Source organism: Thalassophryne amazonica, chromosome 13 (assembly GCF_902500255.1).
Source record: "Thalassophryne amazonica chromosome 13, fThaAma1.1, whole genome shotgun sequence".
NCBI classification, from domain to species: domain Eukaryota; kingdom Metazoa; phylum Chordata; class Actinopteri; order Batrachoidiformes; family Batrachoididae; genus Thalassophryne; species Thalassophryne amazonica.
The window spans coordinates 70,778,342-70,800,305 of record NC_047115.1 but is presented as its reverse complement, the minus strand read 5'-3'; the positions used below and the strand labels follow the sequence as shown (position 1 = coordinate 70,800,305).

Genomic DNA, 21,964 nt, shown 5'->3' with positions numbered 1-21,964 from the left:
ATAATGAAAAATAACACCAAATATCCATTCCTTTGGAGATCAGCAGTATTTTGGTGTAGCTCTGATTGGAACCAGAGATATCAGTGGTCTCTACATCCATTATTCTTTCTTTTATCCCCTGTTCTCGCGAGTCAAAACACCTGTTAAATATGTTTCTTATCAACATAACTCACTATGAACTCAATTTCACAGAAAGACATAACAGTCGTGGTAATACTGTAATTAAAATGTCCCGGCTACTTTAAACATTAACGGTGGTTAATTATATAATCACAGACCTTTTAAACATACAAAACTATAAACATCTTTATTGCATGAATTTTTTTTTCATAGTTTTTCATTTGAAAATAAAAAACAGTCCAGGTTAAACTCTTGCTCAAAAAAGATCATTATTAAAGGGGCCATGTAATGCAACAGTAATAATTCTGTGATAGAACAGGCACTGTCAAACAGTGGACGAGATAAGACAGTCACTGAACTTTATGTTAAAAAACAGACAGAATTACTTGGTTTGTTGAAGGAGGTACGTGGAACTGAGAAAACTGATGCAAGAAAAAGACAATAAAATCAGACTTGTGGAAAAAAAAGTGGATGATCTGGAACCGTATACAAGGATGGAAGATGTTATTGTAACAGGATTGAACAACAGACATTGGTCATACGTCAGGGCCGCAGCCAGCAGCACAAGCATTATAGATGAAACGTCGGGAGAAACCCACTCCCTGGAGCAGCAGATCATCTTTTCCTCAAATGACATCCACATTAACAGTGACAATCATTCACTCCCAAAGAAAGACAACAACTTCAAACCAGCCATCATTATCCGGTTCGTGAACAGAAAAGTTAAGAACAATTTGTTGCAGCAGTTTAAAAAGCTGAGAGGAACTGACGTGTATGTCAACGAACACCTGACAAAAAAATGCCGACATAGCAAGACAAGCCAGAATCCTTCGCAAACAACAGAAAATACAAGTGACTTGGATGAGGAATTGCTAAGTGTTGATTAAATTAAATGGATCCCCGGAGGAAGGTAAAATCATGATGGTATGGGAGCTTTTGGACTTGGAAAATTTTAAGTGATTGGTATTTGTTTATTAATGGTTATGCCTGTGCTGTTGTATGAAATTGGGCATAATCAATTATGGGGAAACATCTTTATATCGTGCATATGTTTACATCATGAAATTAGAGTTAGTTTGACTGCTTTTTTGGTTTGTGGATTTTTCTTTTTTATACAGCTTCATGAAGAGGTATAGCGGAGGGTTTTACTAAAAAAAACACCTGAAAGTTCAGCTACAATTTGCCAGAAGGTACATCTGAGATACAAGACTAGATTTAATGCTTTGGTGAAAGAAACTCCTCCTCTATACCACTTCATCATGAAGCTGTATAACTGGGGATACAAAATGCAAAACATGCACTATGCACAACTGCTCCAATCACAGCCACAGAAGCCTGTAACTTCTTCTGGGTTGTCTGGGTGTCTTGGTGGCTTTCCTCACTCTTCTCCTTCTTGCATAGTCACTCAGTTTTTGACGACTGTCTACAGACAGCCAGCAGAAGGCAGAAAAGTGCTTCCAAAAATTTTTTTTTGGCAGTTTTTGTTACAAGCAGGCATCTATGCTAGATCAAGTCCTTATATAGTAAGGTTTCACATCAGGGGCAATGCCAAAAATAAAAATCATTTTTTTGGCCATTTTTGGGTCAAAATTCAAAAATTGTCCAATCCTTTTGCTATGCATATCAAATTACTCATCTTGACGAGTAGAGTTCAAAAATATATAGTTTGACCTATTTCTGACCTTGCGTTACGTCACAATGACCGAGAATGTGGAAAGGTCAACGCACTTTTCGTGAAGGGTCAAATTCATAAAATCTGTTATGATGGTCCGATTATGACAATTTTGGTGTCTAATTATATGTTTTCTTGCACAAGAAAACGAATAAGACAACTTACATAGAGCATTATGCCAGTCTTAGCTATGAAAATACAATTATGTCAGATAAGATGGGTCTACTTTATCCAACTTCAAAATGGTTATGACATCAAAATTGATCATAATTGGCCTCTTTTACATCAAGCACATTAATTAAATATAAAAATTGCATAAGTATGTTTTTTGTGAATATAAAGAAAATAAGAAGACAAAAGCAAAGAAGACAGAGACATTTTAGAGTACACTATGGCTAATTTATTAAAATCATTTTTTATGATTCATTGTTTCCATTACACAACATACACTTGATACCTGAAGTATCAGAACCTTTGAAAATAAGTTCAATACACCCACTGACATTATTATTTTTTTTTTTTATTAGTACCAAATTGACAAATTTTAGTTACCTTAAAGGAGCATTCCATAAAAAATTAACTGATGACCACCCATGTTACGGAAAAACATATTAATATGATTTTGGTAAAACTATGATTTGATGTTATTTGACATCTTTTGAAGTATATTTGGGTGTAAATAGAGGGAAAAAGGGATGTGAGGCAAAATGCAAGACTGCAGCCTGTAAGTGCTTTAATAGTGGTCAGTGTTGCATGGGCGCCTGTAGGCGCCGTGCAGAAGGCTGTTTAAACCCACATTGATTGCTTTAAGTAGCTAACACAACAAAACACTTAAAATGCAGTATTTTCAGTTTGGAATTTACATAGAATGTCCTTTGAATGTGTTTATTTGTAATCTAATTTCAGAATTATGCAGTTTTGGATCTACATTTATTACAAGAGGAAAAAAGGTGCCTCTTGGAACTTACATTAACATTAGCTCATGACTCTGATGCTTGAACTTGCAAATTATGTTGTGTAAAGTTAACAATGAATCAGAAAATGTGATTCTAAGAAAATTGATATTTTTTTGCCCTAAGATGTCTAGTTTTGGTTGTTGTTTGTACCCTTTTTCCATTTACACCCAAATATACTTCAAATTATGTCAAATCACATCAAATCATAGTTTTACCAAAATGCACATGGCAGCACAAAGATCCCTTATTATTACTGTAAAAACCTGACTGAATACAACCAGTATTGGTTGCAGGAAACCATCTAAAAGAAGTAATGAATTTTCATCAACATATTTCCCAATATGAAAAGTGGTCACATATTGTATTTACATTTATTTATAGTTATTAAGCATGTACTGCACCTATAACCTTGTACTGTACTGTACAAATGTTTAACAAAGACCCGCAGACCTGAGTTTAAAACTCTCTTCTGTCCACTGATGGGGTTCATTTTTGGTCATTATAACCCCGGTGGAGGTATACAGTCATTGAGTTAGAATTCTTGGCTACAGATTTGGCTTTAGAAAGGAGCTAGTTGAATGGATTTTTTTTTTTTTTTTAGTGAACTTTTTAAAAATCTTAGCTCTTCAGCCATTTTAGTGTCCACATGGTGGGCATTTTAGAACATCTGGTCTTCTCAGAGTCCATGGGTTTGTGCCCTTCCTAGGAAGTCCACAGTCACATGAGTAATGACAGAGACCTAATCACATACAGTAATAGACATGTTTTAACCAGAATCCATCTGGTGTTTATATTGTGTATTTATATTTATATTTGCAAACTGTTTTTCTTTTTTACTTTCACTTTTGATACTCTGTGTGCTTCTTACCCTGTGTACTGCTATACAATTCTGCTGGAACTTCAATTTCCCCGAAGGAGTCTTCCCAAGGGATCAATAAAATCTAATTTAATCAAATCTAATCCTGAACAGGTGGATTGTTGGACTTCCAACAGCCACAGCACACGATGAATGTATGCATTTTAAATACTGTGTGGTGATAATGTTACTCACTCTCCAGTAACGGTCTTCTTGCAGCAGCAGCAGCAGGCCACCACAGCCAGGAGGAGCAGCAGGAGCAGAGGGATGCCGATGCCCAGAACCAGACCCAGAATCAGGTCCACATTCACATCATTCTGCTTTTCTTGGTTTTAAAAATGTCAAGAAAAAGCAAAAGGGTTTTGTTTTTTTACTATTTTGTTTTAAAGAAAAAGCTGGAAAAAGGATGGGGGGAAATTGCTAATAAGAAATGGAAGGAAAGAAGTGAAAATACCCAATGAAAATGTTTTACCGCTCAGCCTGGTGTTGACATTCTGTTGGCTCTTTAAGTTATTTATCTGTCAAAAAACAATATGTAAATAAAAAAGTACTGTGAGCTCCTTACCTGTTCCACAAGCCTGGTTTTCATCCACATCAGCTGTGCCCTTGCAGACACACCGGTAGCCTCCGTAGGTGTTTGAGCAGAAGGCAGGAGGGGTACACACAACCTCCTTTGTCTCACATTCATTCAGATCTGTAGGTGTGCACAGTCCAGAGGACAGGCTTACAAACACTATGCATCATTACAAATGCTTCAGTATACATACATATATATATATATATATATATATATATATATATATATATATATATATATATATATATATATATATATATATATATATATATATGGTATAATTTGGTTTCACACTACAATGCTGCAGTTGGACTAAAGAACTTTTCATAACATATGTACGACATCATCATCTTTGAAGAATGCGTCTCCCCATATTTGATACTGACCGTCTTATAAAAGTGCATGTGTATGATGTTGACTTGTTGTTAGTTTAGTGGATAGTTTTATTGGAACACACACAAAAATGTTCAGTTTGAATGGAGAAAAATGAATGAATGGATTTTGGCAGAGCCGGCTTTAGCCATTTCAGTGCCCTAGGCAAGAATGTGCCACCCCCCATGTGGCTGTTGTCCTTAATATACAAACACACACTAAAATAACATAAATAAAAATTTAAAATAATGAAATTAAGTAAGTGAACACTGAAATAATAAAACCACAGTTCCTGTTCAGCTTTTGTGCAAATATTTAGAAAGTCCTGACAGCTCCCACAATATGAATAATAAAAAGGTGTTACTTTCAAACAATACAAAACAGTGCAATAAAATATAAAAACGGAATATAAAAGTTGCAGTGGACCAAACACAACATCACCTCATGTTGTAGCAGGATAATGCACGGCCCTATGTTGCAAGGATCTGTACACAATTCTTGGAAGCTGAAAATGTCCCAGTTCTTGCATGGCCGGCATACTCACTGGACATGTCACCCACTGAGCATGTTTGGGATGCTCTGGACCGGCGTATACGACAGCGTGTACCAGTTCCTGCCAATATCCAGCAACTTCACACAGCTATTGAAGAAGAGTGGACCAACATTCCACAGGCCACAATTGACAACCTGATCAACTCTATGCGAAGGAGATGTGTTGCACTGCATGAGGGAAATGGTGGTCACACCAGATACTGACTAGTATCCCCCCCCCCCCCCCCCCCCCCCAATAAAACAGAGTGGCCTTTTATTGTGGGCAGTCTAAGGCACACCTGTGCACTAATCATGGTGTCTAATCAGCATCTTGATATGGCACACCTGTGAGGTGGGATGGATTATCACAGCAAGGAGAAGTGCTCACTATCACAGATTTAGACTGGTTTGTGAACAATATTTGAGGGAAATGGTGATAATGTGTATGTGGAAAAAGTTTTAGATCTTTGAGTTCATCTCATACAAAATGGGAGCAAAACCAAAAGTGTTGCGTTTATATTTTTGTTGAGTGTATGTGTAAATATCCACAGCAGTGTAAATGGTACAGGTCTCTGATTCTAATATAAACTCAGGGTCACACATTCTCACTTAAAAAAAAATCAATTAGAAATGGTGTACTATGAAGATGAATTCATTTAATTCTCATCTGTGTGAACTGTACTTTGAACTAGTTCTTATAAAGTGTGAATTTGCTGGTTATTGTTCTGGTGGTGGTGGTTGTGGGGTGTCAATAGTGGCAAGGCGTGCATTACCTGAAACCCAATATACACTGTGAGATTTGATTCATTCATTCATTCATTTTCTATACCCGCTTACTCCGGTCAAGCTTCCACATCACACAGAAGCCTGTAACTTCTTCAGAGTTGTTTGGGTGTCTTGGTGGCTTCCCTCACTCTCACTCATCTCCTTCTTGCACATTCACTGAGTTTATAACTGCCTCCTCCAGACACATTTAACATACACTGCCAAACTGTTTGTATTTTTTAAAGATTCACATAAATGACATCCAAGACATAATCAGTGACTTGGAAATGTTCATGTATCCATCCCCTGACTTGTCTAAAGAAAACTGTCCGTAAAAGTGATGATTTACTGTAAATTCATCAAAGGGTGCCAATAATTATGTCCAGCATACATTTTATATCAGGATTTTTTTTTTCACTTTATAAAAGCATTTTGTTTTGATCTTGCTGCCAAATAACTTTGGACATATTTAAAAATATTTCTGATTAAACAAAATTGCTTTGTTTGCATTTATTTCTGACCATATATTAAAATGCGTACATAAAATATGGGGCACCAGTAATTCTGACCATGACTGTATGTACATATTTATTTTATTTTTAATCACCAAAATCTGTGTGTAGTTTGCTTATGAGATTCTGTTTACTGTATAAGTCACACCTGTCTAAAATGCCTCTTGAAAATGAAAAAAACATATATAAATTGCACCAGAGTATAAGTCATACCTTTTTTATGTGTTATGAGCTCTTTAATTTGTGATTTTTGTGCATTGTTGTAGTGTATTTTTTATTAATGGCATTTATTCTTTTGGAGTTTATTTTGTTTAGTGCTTTGATTCTTGGAAAGTCCTATATAAATAGTCATTATATTTACTATTATGAATAACAAACCTGTGAATTTTTCGGACTATAAATCGCATTGGAGTACAAGTCTCAGGGCCTCCCAAACTAGTAAAAAAAAAACACGACTTACAGTATACTCTGGAAAATATGGTAATTAATAACAAAGTTTGCATTGTATTAATTTCATTATTACTGTCAATTAGAAACACTTAAATGGGGCAAACAAATGCAAATCAGCCTAGACAATGACTACTGTGAAAATCTGTCATGTTTGCACTATAATCTTAAACAATAAATTAAATGAAAATGAAGGTTGGGCAGGTTTACCTCCGACCTCGGCGGCTTTGATACTGTAGTAGTTGCTCACTCTGAATATGTAGTCTCTGACGTACCAGTGGGGCGTGTCACTGGACATGTTGATGTAATATTCCTCGAGCTTAGGACTGGAACCTGGCGGTCCCCAATTTTTCTTAAGGACATTGTAGAATTTGTTCTCAAATCCTTTGGACAGAATGTCCTCCAGCTAACAAAACAGGGCAAACAGAGTTTTATTTTTCACAGACAGAATTTTAATTGATTCTTTGAGCGTACTGGTCAGGTGGGGACACACACTCACTTGTTGGAGTCCATCAGATCTGCTGTTTGTCCATTCCAGGGCCACATTGAACACGTTTGATCCTGCAGATCCACAACAACAACAACGACTTGGTGATGCTTTTTAACCACATGTGGGAACATTCATCACTGTCATCCTCAAAATAGGTTAAAATCATGATAACACTGATGAAGCTACAGAAGAAGGCATGTGACAGCTCTTACCTGGGGGATTGGCAGCCTCACCTGAAGAGAAACACATCGGTCAAACATCCAACAGTCATACTACAAATTACAGTTATCACCATTAATATGTCACGGACATGAAAAAGTGAAGCTCTTCATGTCATTTAGGTCGTTCAGACTTTTTTTTTTTTTTTTTTGGAGTAAATGCTTCAGGGGAGCATTAGCATGGCTAAAAGCTTTCAGCTTTAATCATTTGCTACTCAGCTTCTGGAGGGGCTCTTCCCCCATACCTGCCATCTTTTTAAGTATTTTTCTTTTTCTGCCTTTCAGCTGACCAACCTAATTACAGCCCTCTTAACCCCTGTCACTTTAACCATTTTTTTAAATGTAGATGTAAATTCATATTCAGAGTTGTCAGCTAGTTGACAGTAGGGCTGTACAACATGGCCAAATTATCGTATTTCAATATTGTCATAACAATATGATATATGATACGATATGCGATATGACTATGATTTGACACAAAGTGCAGCAACAGTGAAAATTAAACATTCTTAAACAAAACAGTAATAATACCACACTAAGTTTGCACTCATCATAAGGTTAGGATACTGTGCCCTCCAAAAGTATTGGAACACTTGGAATTACACACATTTTAATTTGTTTATGCCATTTTAAATACAAGAAATACAAAAAAATAAAGAATAAAAATTGTAAAATTATCTTCCTCAAACTCAAACTGAAAGCAAATCTCTAAAACTTGATAAAAACCTGTAAATAATACTCAGTTTTATTGCCAGTTTTCTTTAGACTGAATATGTCTTGGACTTTATTTACATGAATTATGAAGAAATACAAAAGTTTCTTTCACCAAAACATCAAATCTAGGCTTTCATCTCAAATGTACTTTCTGTCAAATTGTAGGTGAACTTTCAGGTCTTCTTTTAAGAAAATCCTCCTCTACATCACATCTCTAGATTTGCTTTCAGTTTGAGTTAAGGAAGATAATTTTAGAAAAAAAAATGTATTTGAAATGGAATAAACAAATTAAAATGTGTGAAATACCAAATGTTCCAGTACTTTTGAGGGCAACTGAGAAACACTGAGAAGCAGCATCTTACATCTGATATATAGTCCAGCAGATAAGAAAATATTTAGAGTGGAATCCTGTAAATGGTGATACAAGCATCAAATTTGGCACAAATAATCCATAGACATGAACTCTTTTGAAAAAAACTGATTGGTCACTTGAATTTTCAATAGGCAGCCAGGTAGGGGTCAATTGTAGAATTACACAGGGATCTAAATTTAAAAATGCTCTAATCATATAGAAAACTACACCACATTATTTGCCTGATCATAAAGATTCCAAAAAGGTATAGTTTGGACAATCTATGACTGAATGTTATGGAGTTATCAATCAATCAATCAATCAACTTTTTTCTTATATAGCGCCAAATCACAACAAACAGTTGCCCCAAGGCGCTCCAGTTATGAAGTAAAAGCAGGAAGAATGGTGACAAAGGTCAGTTTCAGTTTGTACAGGGGTCAAAAGTTAAAGAAGCTCCAATTTTGGTAAAAAAAAAAAAATGATGCAAATTATTGGTTGAGGTAATCTGGTATTAAAAGTAACAGTTTGCATCATGTGTCATGCTTAGTTCATGTTACAGGGTAACATATGTCACATGTCAAAGAATCCAGTGGACATTGACCTTGTTTGACCTTTACTTTGGAGACCAAGCATTCAGCACTGTCAAAACTATTCAATTTATTAATCTTATTAACTCAAGCAATAATTTGCATCACTTTTTACCAAAATTAGAGCATCTCTTTATCTTTTGACCCCTGTACAAACTGAAATTGACATTTGTCACCATTCTTGCTGTTTTTACCCCAAAACCCCATAACATTCAGTCATAGATAGTCCAAACTATACCTTTTTGGAATCTTTATAATCAGACAAGTAATGTGATGTGGTTTTTAAATTGATTGGAGCATTTTTAAATTTTGACGCCTGTGTAATTCTTCAACTGACCTGGCCGCCTATTGAAAATTCAAGTGGCCAGTTGGTTTTTTAAAGTGTAGTGTCTAAGCTGTATTTGTGCTGCATTTGATGCTTGTATCACCATATGAAGGATTGTTTCAGTTATCTTCTGCACTAATAAGCCAACAGAGCATGAACCAGCTGTTGTCTGTTACTTTAAACATGTGTATATGATGCAACCCAAATTAACGGAGAAATGCTGCTTTTAACAACCTAGACCTCATTTTTAACATAAAATACGGTTGTTTACTCATAATATAAGTTTGGTGTGATTAGAAGTCCTTAGTTCAAATGATGTGTTCAGTTCAAATCTGGAACAAACATTTTTCTTCTTCTACTAAGGTGGATTAGAACTTTTTGTGGTACACAGCACAAACTACTGGACAGGAGGAACCCAGCAGTCAATGTGACACTGATTTGAAAATGCAAGTCTTTCAACCAGACGTGTGGTGCCGTGACATGTTAATCATCTGTGTCCAATCAGATTTTAGGAGAGCCCAGTGAAACCCTGGCCTCCGCTCTAGCTCCACCCATGCCAGGAAGTGTTTGACATTTGAACATTTCCTGTTTCACTGTGACTGAAATTTTGGCACTTCCTGTTTGAGTGTGAGCTTGCCACTGAGTTCCCACGAGATTCCATGGGATCTCATCTGTCAATCCAGGAAGTGTCGATCCAGGAAGTGTTTGACATTTGACATTTCCTGTTTCACTGTGGATTAAGAATTTGGCACTTCCTGTTTGGGCCACAGTGTACCATGAGCGAGCTTTGCGCTTCACTCGTATTATCACCATTAAGCAACAGACAATTGACAAAAGTTGCCAAGTCTGCAGTTTTTTTAATCACATCCACAGAAGCCTACAACTTTTTCAGTGTTGTCATGGATGTCTTGGTGGCTTCCCTCACTAGTCTCCTTCTTGCATGATCACTCGATTTTTTTTTGAGAACCATGGACTCCAGAGAGTCCATATGGTGACATACTGTATTTCAATTCAATTTATTTCATTTATATTGCACCAAATCATAATAAAGCTGCCTCAAGGCGCTTCACACAAGTAAGGTCTAAGCTTACCAAGCCCCGAGAGTATTTCTTAATGACTAGGGGTGTAACAATCCACAAAAATCACGGTTTGGTATGTACCTCGGTTTTGAGGTCACAGTTTGGATCATTTTCAGTATGAGAACAAAATGCAAAACCTAAATTTGCTTGTTGTTTAAACCAACAATTTATTGTAACATTATACAAACAGGAAAATAAAATAATTGCAAAGTGCTGCCTGGTAATAAGTTAAATAAAATGTTCTCAAATAAACAACAAATGTATGCAATATAAAAAATGAATTCCTAGTAATCAGCTATTAACAAAACCTTTCCACAAGTAAAGTGCAGCACAAAGGTTCCAGCATGAAGCCCTGTTCCATTACACCCTTATTAATGACTGATGGAAATTAAGTTCAAGACATGTTCAATAATTCAGAAATGTTAATGTGTCCATCCTCTGACTTGTGTAAAGACAACTGAGTGTGACAGTGAGAATTTACTGTAAATTCATCAATGGGTGCCAATAACTAAGTCCACCCTACTTTTATATCAGTGCTTCTATTTCACCTTTTGAAAGCATTTTGATTTATTTCTGAACATATTTTACAAAGGTGCCAATAGTCCTGAACAAACAATGCATAGAACAGATTCTAAATGCTGTCATACAAACAACATTTAGTTTGTGTGTAAGTACAAAAAATCTGTATTCATCAAACAGGCACCGGTTTTACACACAGCAGGAACTACGTATCAGCTGTTGATGAATCCCACATGTTCTAAAGCACCTACTCATACATGAAAATTCAGTAAGGTATTTAAGGTAGAACTATACTAGTGTATACTAAAGTATATCAAAATATTTAAAAAAAAAAAAGAGTAGAGTAGAGCCACTTAGGTGCCTGGTCTTGAGAACCAGGGATGGTATGTTGAAAAGCTTTTTTTATTCCATGGGAACTCTCCCTACCCACCTAAGCAGCTCAAGAATATGGACGGCATGTATATAAGTGATATTTACACAATCAGGGTAATAAACAACATATACAAGAAATATAGTTACCACACACACACACACACACACACACACACACACATATATATATATATATATATATATGTGTGTGTGTGTGTGTGTGTGGTGTGTGTGTGTGTGTGTGTGTGTGTGTGTGTGTGTGTGTGTGTGTGTGTGTGTGTGTGTTCATGGTCATTTCAGTTCATAGGGCCTCTTCACGCATAGTACGAATGAGGCCGAATGGCGCATGAAGGAGGTATTGCATGCCATTGGTTGAAAATCAGAGCCGCCTCTAACGCCTCATAAACCTGTCGCCACAACCATTCATGCACACCAGCGGCCGAAAGACAGAGAGTGCCCTGTGAGTGCCCATTCGATCCCTCTCTCGGCAGGTTTCGGCCAAATTCCAGGTGGGGAGCACACTTGCATGAAATGCTGATATGTATGTATAGACATGATCACATGGGGAGTGGCCAGCCACATCTGAGCACACACAGCACAGCCAGCCACTCACTGACAGCTGGAAATGACGGCTCAGTGCACATGAGGTGTTACATTAAACACACAGAGACCACAGCCAGGAAAGGTATATAGATAATTTCAAAAAAGTTGGGACAAAAGACTGGGAAAGTTGATGAATGCTCAAACAACACCTAACTGGTAACAGGTGAGTGTCATGATTGGGTATAAAAGGAGCATCTCCATAAGGCTAAGCCCTTCACAAGCAAAGATGGGGCGAGGATCACCACTTTGTGAACAACTGCGTGAAAAAATAGTCCAACAGTTTAAGAACAATGTTTCTCAATGTTCAATTGCAAGGAATTTAGGGATTCCATCATCTACAGTACATAATATAATCAGAAGATTCAGAGAATCTGGAGAACTTTTCTACACGTAATTGACAAGGCCAAAAACCAACACTGAAAGCCCGTGACCTTCAATCCCTCAGGCGGCACTGCATTAAAAACTGACATCACTGTGTAAAGGATTTTACTGTGTGGGCTCAAAAACACTTCAGAAAACTATTGTCAATTAACACAGTTCATCACTACATCTACAAGTGCAACTTAAAATTCTACCATGCAAAGTGAAAGCCATATATCAACAACATCCAGAAACGCCGCCACCTTCTCTGGACCCGAGCTCATTTGAAATGGACAGACGCAAAGTGGAAAAGTGTGCTGTGGTCGATGAGTCCACATTCCAAATTGTTTTGGAAATCATGGACGTCGTGTCCTCTGGACAAAAGAAGAAAAAGACCATCCAGCGCAAAGTTCAAAAGTCAGCATCTGTGATGGTATGGGGGTGTGTTCATGCCCATGGCATGAGCAACTTACACATCTGTGATGGCACCATCAATGCTGAAAGGTATATCCAGGTTTTGGAGCAACACATGCTGTCATCCAAGCAATGTCTCTTTCAGGGACGTCCCTGCTTATTTCAGCAAGACAATGTCAAGCCACATTCTGCACGTGTTACAACAGTGTGGCTTCGTAGTAAAAGAGTGCAGGTACTAGACTGCCTGCAGTCCAGACCTGTCGCACATTGAAAATGTGTGGTGCATTATCAAGCGCAAAATACGACAACAGAGACCCTGGACTGTTGAACAACTGAAATCGTACATCAAGCAAGAATGGGAAAGAATTCCACCTACAAAGCTTCAACAGTTAGTGTCCTCAGTTCCCAAATGCTTCTTGAGTGTTGTTAGAAGGAAAGGTGATGTAACACAGTAGTAAAAAAAAAACACGGGTCCCAGCTTTTTTGAAATGTGTTGCAGGCATCCATTTCAAAATGAGCAAATATTTGCACAAAAAAACCAACGTTTGAACATTAAATATCTTGTCTTTGTGGTGTATTCAATTGAATATAGGTTTAAGAGGATTTGCAAATCATTGTATTCTGTTTTTATTTACATTTTACACAACGTCACAGCTTCACTGGAATTGGGGTTGTAAATGCAAAAAGTGGTGACACTAGGTGACAACAGTGAGTCCACCAGTATTTTTGAACCCCAACATGGGGAAAGAACACTCACTCATGGGGTCATATTGTTTCTTAATTTAGACATCACAATCACTTATGGACATAGTTTTAACAAGCTCACCACAGCAACCAGCATAAAACCTTCCAATTAACAGAATAAGTAGACAATTATTAAGTGTTACAGTTGTCCCAGAATAACTGAAGCTAGCATTTCCCACCTCTGGTCTTTATTAACATAAATTCTCTTCTAATGAAATTTAAAGTGTAGGTGTCACCATATGAAATATTTATTTGAGTATTTAAGACAAAAATTAAACAACAGCTTGAAATTATTGCTTTCCTGGTGCACAGTTGCTGAAGAGATAGATATTCGGATTTTGAACTGCGCGCCACAAAAAAACAGGAACTTCCTGGCTGGTCTCGACATTGGAGAAGAAGGAGGAAGTGGCATCAGCGCCACAACCATTATCTTAATAGTCCATTAATTTATGTATTAATTTATGGATTCTTACAGGCTACTGACAGCCCCGTTTCCACCGAGTGGTTCAGGTCGGAGCTGCACCGTGTTTTCGGTGTGAGAACAGTTAATACCTTTTGATTGGCAGGTGGAAACACTTATATTGACAAGCGCGCTCACACAGTGTCATGTAGCTTCAACACTTCACATGGAGGCAAAACTATTTTCACATTATTTCTTTTTTTTTTTTTCTTTACGGATCATGGGATAATTTCATGCATCAGGTAGAGCCTTTTGATTGGCAGATGGATTGCTTATATTGACAAGTGCGCGCACAGTTTTTTGCAGGTTTCTCCACGTCACACGGAGGAAAAACTGATTAACATTATTATTTTTTTGTTTGTGGATCATGGGATAATTTTGCCACGTCCAATTAATCCACTGATGCTTATTAACGAAGGAGATGTGGCCAACTTTCATTCTGCCGCGCCAAGTGGCCTGATGGAGGAAGACAAGACTCAACTCTTAGCAGACTCAAACCAGCAGCAACAATTAACAGATTTCACCTGCCACTAGATTGATCCTGCAGACTGCTGCTGGTATGTGTCACAGTGGGACTTTTCTTCAGCCTTGATAAGGAATTAAATTATTTTTATTTTCATTTATTTTTTATTTTTGAATCAGCAGACCCCGTTCTGGTGATGATGTAGCAACAATATGGCTGCGGTTGAGGGCTGAAATAGAGCGCAGGCTTTCAGACAGCTGTTGTTTATCCTTCATCTGTGCACTTATCATCGACTTTTATTATTCAGAATTTTTGAAAATATCAACATTTCATCATTTTTAGTGATTATTTGTGCACATTTTTTGGTGTCACCTACACTTTAAGCAGCAAAAACAGTGTGGTCCCATTTTTAATACAAAATTGCTGGTGAAGATCGAGGTGCTTGTTGCTGAGGTCAAAAGCTGTGGTTTCATTCACACAGGTGTCTTTTTTTAGGGCCCCTTAACACATAGAGCGAATGTGGTCGAATTGCGCATGAAGTGTGTATGAAGCAGGAATCGTATGCAAAACATGTAAATTCGTAGCTGCCTCAAACGCCTCGTACACCTGTTGCTACAACTATTTGCGCACACCAGTGGCTGAAAGACAGAGTGTGCGCTGTGCAAACCCATCGAACCCTCTCGCAGCAGGTGTTGGCCAAATTCCAGCTGACACACATGAACATCTAACACCGCTCATTTGGCACTTAGAAAATTTGTGGCCATTCACACTATCATCACGAAAACAGTCAGGAGACGATCACTGTCGAGCTGGATGTGAAATTTGTCTAAGTGTCCCACAACTGTGGAGTTGCAAAAAGCCTCACACATGTGGTGCATGTGTCTCGCACATGTGCGCATGTGTTGTATGTACAGGTCTGATCACATGGGGGCCGGACAGAGAGGTCTGATCGCACACAGCATGGGGAGGGGCCTGTCAGCTGATCGCAGCACACTGACAGCTGGATGACAGCTCAGTGCACACATTAAAAACACAGAAACCACCACCAGGACAATTATATAAATGATCACGACAATACCTACATATGCATAACACAGAGAGTGAGAGAGTCTGGGCACTGAACGCTCACAGCCGCGGCTGTAAAGATCTCTGCTCCTGAATGTCACAGCTGGAGGACACGTTCTGTGTTTGGAAGGACATGAACTTACAACATTCCTCCGTGAGGCACGTGTCTCTGCCTGGTGTCCTCATGTGGAAATATATAAGACATATTTCACTTTTGTGCAGGGCTGCAGTGGTCGCACACAGCTCACCTCGTCCATGTCTTTCTTGATTTCAGGCATTTTTCTGCATTAGCTGCAGGCCAGTGATGGTAGTGCAGTGGTAAAGTTTCTGTCTGGTAATCATAGCTTACGGGTTCAAATCCCGTGAGTGACTTTTTTTTAACCAGGGTTATTTAACCGCAGGGGTCTGTATTGCAACTCCTTTTGTGTATTATTTATATCAACTCAGTGATCTTCACTAATTATACAGCTGTTTTTTATTATTTTATTGTTTTCCACATCAGCGGCGTGATGTGGTGCAGCTGCTCACACTGTGTTCCTGCTCGAAAGACACCGTCACGCGCCTGCCATTCGGCTCGATGCTTGCATGGTTCACTCATACGAGCTGTTCCGCTGTGAGTCGCCCTGAGGTGTGCTTATTCGTACTATGTGTGAAGGGGCCCTTAGGTTTTGACACCAACGAGGCTACACGCCTATTCTACCGAGACGTAATTACTAATTGTAGACCTATTAAATCAAGGAAATAAAGAACATATGTGGATGAGGTTGCATGTTGTGACAGCAGCAATGCTTTCTGTGTGCAGTTTGCCTGTTCTACCACAAGATGTTTGAGCACAGTTTTTAAACCCCAAGGTGTTCCTGTGTGCAGTTGAATGTGCACATTCTCCTCATTGAGCATTAGATATTTCCATGTTCTGGGGGCAATGGATTGCAACACAAATAAATCAAATAAAAATAACTTATTAACTGAACAAACAACACAACAACACACAACAGAGTCGTGGGCTAGATTCATAATCTTCATCATTATGACTAAATGTTGGCTAAACTGATGCACCTGACAACTAGTATTGCATGTACATACCACAGTTATCAGCCTCTTTGGTCTTCTGGTATCTACAGTTGCAAGTGAAAGATCCTGGTTGGTTCACACACACAAATTTGGCATTGGGACAAGCTGAGAGCTCCTGACATTCGTCTATATCTACAGACAAAGACACAGTGACAATGTTCACATAAATGAAAACTTCATCAAGACTACAGCTCTCAAGAAGGTTATGTTTTTGTTACATTCAACTCCGTGGTGGTCTGGTGAATAGGATTCCGCGTTCTCACCGCTGCGGCCTGGGTTTGATTCTCTGCCAGAGAACGAGTTTTTCCCTGGGCGCCTGACTGTGGCTACCCACTGCTCCTAGTGGTTGGATTGTGTCTAACTGTAACTAGGATGGGTTAAATGCAGAAGACAAATTACATTGTTTGCATGTACAATGGCAATAATGGCTCTATTCTTTGTGTTCATTTTTCTTTTCTTTTTTTTTTTTTGTCTGCAGGGTATCTCAAAAAGACATGTTTTGACTTCAATGTCTGCTGGAGATCGACCTTGGACCATGTATGAGATCAAGGAGCAGATTTTGACAAGTAACTTATCGTAAAAGTAATAGAACCAGAATGACTTAAAGTAAGTAAAGTATCTTTAAGTAAGACAGTTCAAGATGCCACCGTGGCACTTTAAAACATTTAAAACTGTTGTGGAACTTTTACAAATCTTCCTGCTGTCATTCTGCAGTCTGGCTTTGTCTTGCCACTATCTCAAAGGTAATCCTAAGCATCTTGGGTAATTGTTGACAGGACACACCACAGACTTGAGACAGTGTTGTCAGAGTCTTGATGGTATCTTGTGCATATGTGTAGGCATGCAGGGTGGACTCAGTGTGATTTAAATAAACACAGAACACTGGACTTGAGCACCAGCTTTGTCTTGTTTTAAAGGTGCAAATGTTTTTTTTTTGTGAGACGTGCACACCATCTTTGAACATGACAACACCTCATTTATTAGACCAACATGCTCACATAAACACAAGTGGTATCGTGATCTAAAAGAACTGAGGGAATTACAGTAACACTCACTCTAACTGGTTAACTTGAGAGAAATTGACAGTGACTAAGTATGCGCAAATAAGTAACTTGATGGAATCCTTTGAGCTGAACTACCCTTTGAATCTGATTTTTGATTACAATTCTATTGATCCTGATTATGGGTTTAAAGCAATCAGAATCAAAGTTCTGCAATAAGGGCCAAAAGCTCAAAGACATAATCTGTCCTTTGAGCCTGATCACAGGATCAAAGGAGGGCAGAGGGTGACGATAATGTAATTACTTTGGCAGGGTTTAAAGATTAGCCATCAAATGCAAGTGATCAGGATCAAATCTCACAAATCAGGATTGCAGATGAGTGATTAGGAAAAAAGCTCAGGATCATAAATCAGCAGTAAGGATTAAAGATGAAGAGCAAAGGTACGCAATCAAGAGCTAAGAATGTCAGTGGAAAGAAAGATATAACAGGAAAATGTCCAAAGAAGACCCTGGTGGAGGTACATGCTCTCTGAGTGCACGTCGCTGTGAGGTACCTATGCAGTTTATTCCATCGCCAGTAAATCCAGATTTACATTTGCAGCTGTAGTTGCTTTTCCCGCTGTAACAATCGGCTGATTTGTGGCACGGGAAAGGAAAGGAGGCAGGCAAAAGTCTGAGACAAAAAGAAGAAATAATTACGATGAGTAAAGTCAAACATTCTGGTAATGTCATTGGACTCATGCTGATGGTTACAGACCATAATCAAAGCACTTGTATCCCTCTTTTCCCTTGGAGTACGTTTTATCTGGACACATTCCACAGGTGAACTGGCCTGGCGGTGACTGTGGCTGGCACTGCACCCCTCGGAAACAGGGTTTGCCTTGACATACATTTGATGTGTTCCCACAAAATTTCCCACTGAATCCCTGTGGGCACAGGCACGCCACCACCTGGACAATAAAAGAAAGTGCAGTCAGGAGACAGATCAATAACACTGCATTCAAAACATTTATTATATTAATTAGAACCTGTTTCTTCCAACGCACCAAAGAGGCTCACGAGCACAGACTATGGTCCAAACTCAATGTCCACACTCACAGACTTTTGACCCTCTGCAGTCCAGGGTGTAATTGGCCGTGTTGTGTGGGCCGCTGAAGAGGAGGTACTGCTGGCCCACCACCACCAGAGGGCGCCCTGCCTGGAGTGCGGGCTCCAGGCACCAGAGGGCGCTGCCGCCTAACAGGAGCAGCCAGGGTGACAGCTGTCACCCATCACCTGAGACAGCTGACAGCAATCAGCAGAGGGGTATATCAGCAGGACGGCATCTCCACCTCATTGCCGAGATATCGTTTCTACCGAGGAGGTAACGTATCCAGCCGACTATATCACCTTTGAATACTTTTTGCCTTTATACAGAGAGAGAGAAGAGCAGCAGGAGACAGTATTGGATAAGTACTCACACTCCTGCACTTCAGTGTTTACTTGACGAGAGGGGGAGGTGGTGTTACCACCGTCCGTGTTGCTGGGTGCAGCGCACCCACCTCTGACTGTTTTTGTTCCTCGCCAGCAGTACCAGATCCGACAAGCGGAGGCAGTGGTCACCTGGGAGTTCGGGACTTGGCGGCTCCAGTATTCCCGGGGTTCGGTGGCGGTGGAAATCGAGTGGTTCCGGTTCGACTTGGACAGACGTCTCCTACCTTCGAGCCTGCCCACACGACACCATTGGAATTCGGCTTATTCACGAAATTGTTATCTGTTGTGTTTGTTGTGAGAGTTTCACAACAGTAAAGCTTTGTTATTTGACTTACTCCATTGTCCGTTCATTTGCGCCCCCTGTTGTGGGTCCGTGTTCCTACACTCTCACAACAGGATATCTCGGCCAGCGTCATGGATCCCGAGGGGCGTCAACCGGCTGTTGAATGGCCAATGGAAGAACAGGGCGCACAGGCGTCCGCAGGAGGGGTAATCGGTGAGTTGCAGCGGATCCTCACCGCTTTCACGACTCGGATGGATTTGATGACCGAGGAGAACGTCCTCCTGAACCGCAGGGTGGAGGCTCTCGCCGCGCAGGTGGAAGCGCGCCCTCTGGGCGCCGCTGCGGCTCTCCCTCCCGTCGACCCTGTGCGTAACAGCGACGTTCCACTGGTCGTTCAACGACCCCTCCCACCTTCCCCTGAAGCATACATAAGCCCCCCAGAGCCGTACGGAGGCTGTGTGGAGACGTGCGCGGATTTCCTTATGCAGTGTTCGCTCGTCTTCGCACAGCGTCCCGTCATGTACGCGACCGACGCTAGCAAAGTAGCTTATGTGATAAATCTGCTTCGTGGTGAGGCACGCGCTTGGGCTACAGCGCTCTGGGAGCAAAATTCACGGCTCCTTCAGACATATGATGGGTTTGTGAGGGAGTTCAGAACAGTGTTCGATCACCCTAATAGAGGAGAGACCGCTTCAGCCGTGCTGCTGTCAATGAGACAGGGGCGCCGGAGCGCAGCTGCCTATGCAGTCGACTTCCGCATCGCGGCTGCGAGGTCCGGCTGGAATAGCACTGCCCTCCGCGCCGCCTTTGTAAACGGACTGTCGTTGGTCCTCAAGGAGCACCTGGTGGCTAAGGACGAACCGCGGGATTTAGATGGGCTCATCGATCTTGTCATACGATTAGACAATCGGTTAGAAGAGCGCCGTCGGGAACGAGACGAAGGGCGTGGCCGGGCACGCGTCGTCCCTCTCCCTTCCGGTTCCGACCGCGTTCCGCCCTCCCCACGGTCCACGGCCCCTGCGCTCCGTGCGGTTACAGCCCCCCCTGCTGACGAAGCTATGGACACGAGTAGGGCAACATTTAGGGCACCGGTTACACAAAGGAGGCTGGCCCACGGGGCGTGTTTTGTTTGTGGCTCGATTGAGCATCATTTAAGAGACTGCCCCGAGCGGTTAAACAGCAACGCCCGCCCCTAGAAACTGGGCTAGGGGTGGGCCGAGACATTCACGTGGGACACACCCACATCGCCACACGACTCCCAGTTACCATCCTGTATGAGGATTTAACCCTGAAGGCCCCAGCACTGGTGGACACGGGCTCAGAAGGGAATTTGCTAGACAGCAAATGGGCCAGGGAGATAGGGTTCCCTCTGGTGGCGCTTACCTCGCCTGTGCAGGTACGGGCGCTAGATGGCTCCCTACTCCCTCCAATCACTCACAAGACACCACCAGTAACTGTGGTGGTGTCGGGGAATCACCGGGAGGAGATCGAGTTTTTTGTGACTCCGGCCACCTCCCGTGTGATTTTAGGGTTCCCTTGGATGTTGAAACACAATCCCCGGATCGATTGGCCGTCCGGGGTAGTGGTTCAGTGGAGCGAGACCTGCCATCGGGTATGTTTAGGTTCCTCGGTTCCTCCCGGTTCCCAGGCCAGGGAGGAGGTCAGAGCCCCGCCCAATCTAGGGACGGTTCCGGTGCAGTACCATGACCTTGCGGAGGTGTTTAGCAAGGATCTGGCGCTCACCCTTCCCCCGCACCGCCCGTATGATTGTGCCATTGATTTGGTTCCAGGTGTTGAGTTCCCGTCCAGTAGGCTGTACAACCTCTCACGACCTGAACGCGAATCAATGGAGACCTACATCCGGGACTCTTTGCCTGCCGGGTTGATCCGGAATTCCACCTCCCCGATGGGTGCGGGTTTCTTTTTTGTGGGGAAAAAGGATGGAGGATTACGTCCATGCATCGATTACAGGGGGCTGAACGAAATCACGGTTCGTAACCGATACCCCTTACCCTTGTTGGATTCGGTGTTCACGCCCCTGCATGGAGCTAAGATATTCACCAAGCTTGATCTTAGGAATGCGTATCACCTGGTTCGGATCCGGAAGGGAGACGAGTGGAAGACGGCATTTAACACCCCGTTAGGTCATTTTGAGTACCTGGTCATGCCGTTCGGTCTTACAAACGCTCCCGCGACGTTCCAAGCATTGGTTAATGATGTCTTGCGGGACTTCCTGCACCGATTCGTCTTCGTATATCTTGACGACATACTCATCTTTTCTCCGGATCCTGAGACCCATGTTCGACATGTACGTCAGGTCCTGCAGCGGTTATTGGAGAACCGGCTGTTTGTTAAGGGCGAGAAGTGTGAGTTTCACCGCACCTCTTTGTCCTTCCTGGGGTTCATCATCTCCCCCAACTCCGTCGCTCCTGATCCGGCCAAGGTTGCGGCGGTGAGAGACTGGCCCCAACCCACAAGCCGTAGGAAGCTGCAACAGTTCCTCGGCTTGCTAATTTCTACAGGAGGTTCATTAAGGGCTACAGTCAGGTAGTTAGCCCCCTGA

The 21,964-nt window shown here is 41.0% G+C and overlaps 1 protein-coding gene across 1 annotated transcript in view; it reads right to left on the bottom strand.

The window, feature by feature from the left end:
* si:ch73-105b23.6 (fibrillin-2) overlaps window positions 1–21,964 on the bottom strand; it is a 97,972-nt gene that overhangs the window by 6,617 nt on the left and 69,391 nt on the right. The window contains exons 14-19 of the mRNA XM_034184393.1: window positions 16,657–16,776; window positions 7,511–7,531; window positions 7,308–7,369; window positions 7,019–7,214; window positions 4,170–4,298; window positions 3,800–3,929 (exon numbers count right to left, since the gene is read on the bottom strand). Of these exons, the coding sequence (XP_034040284.1) occupies window positions 3,800–3,929; window positions 4,170–4,298; window positions 7,019–7,214; window positions 7,308–7,369; window positions 7,511–7,531; window positions 16,657–16,776 (658 nt within the window). The remainder of the gene's footprint in view (window positions 1–3,799; window positions 3,930–4,169; window positions 4,299–7,018; window positions 7,215–7,307; window positions 7,370–7,510; window positions 7,532–16,656; window positions 16,777–21,964) is intronic.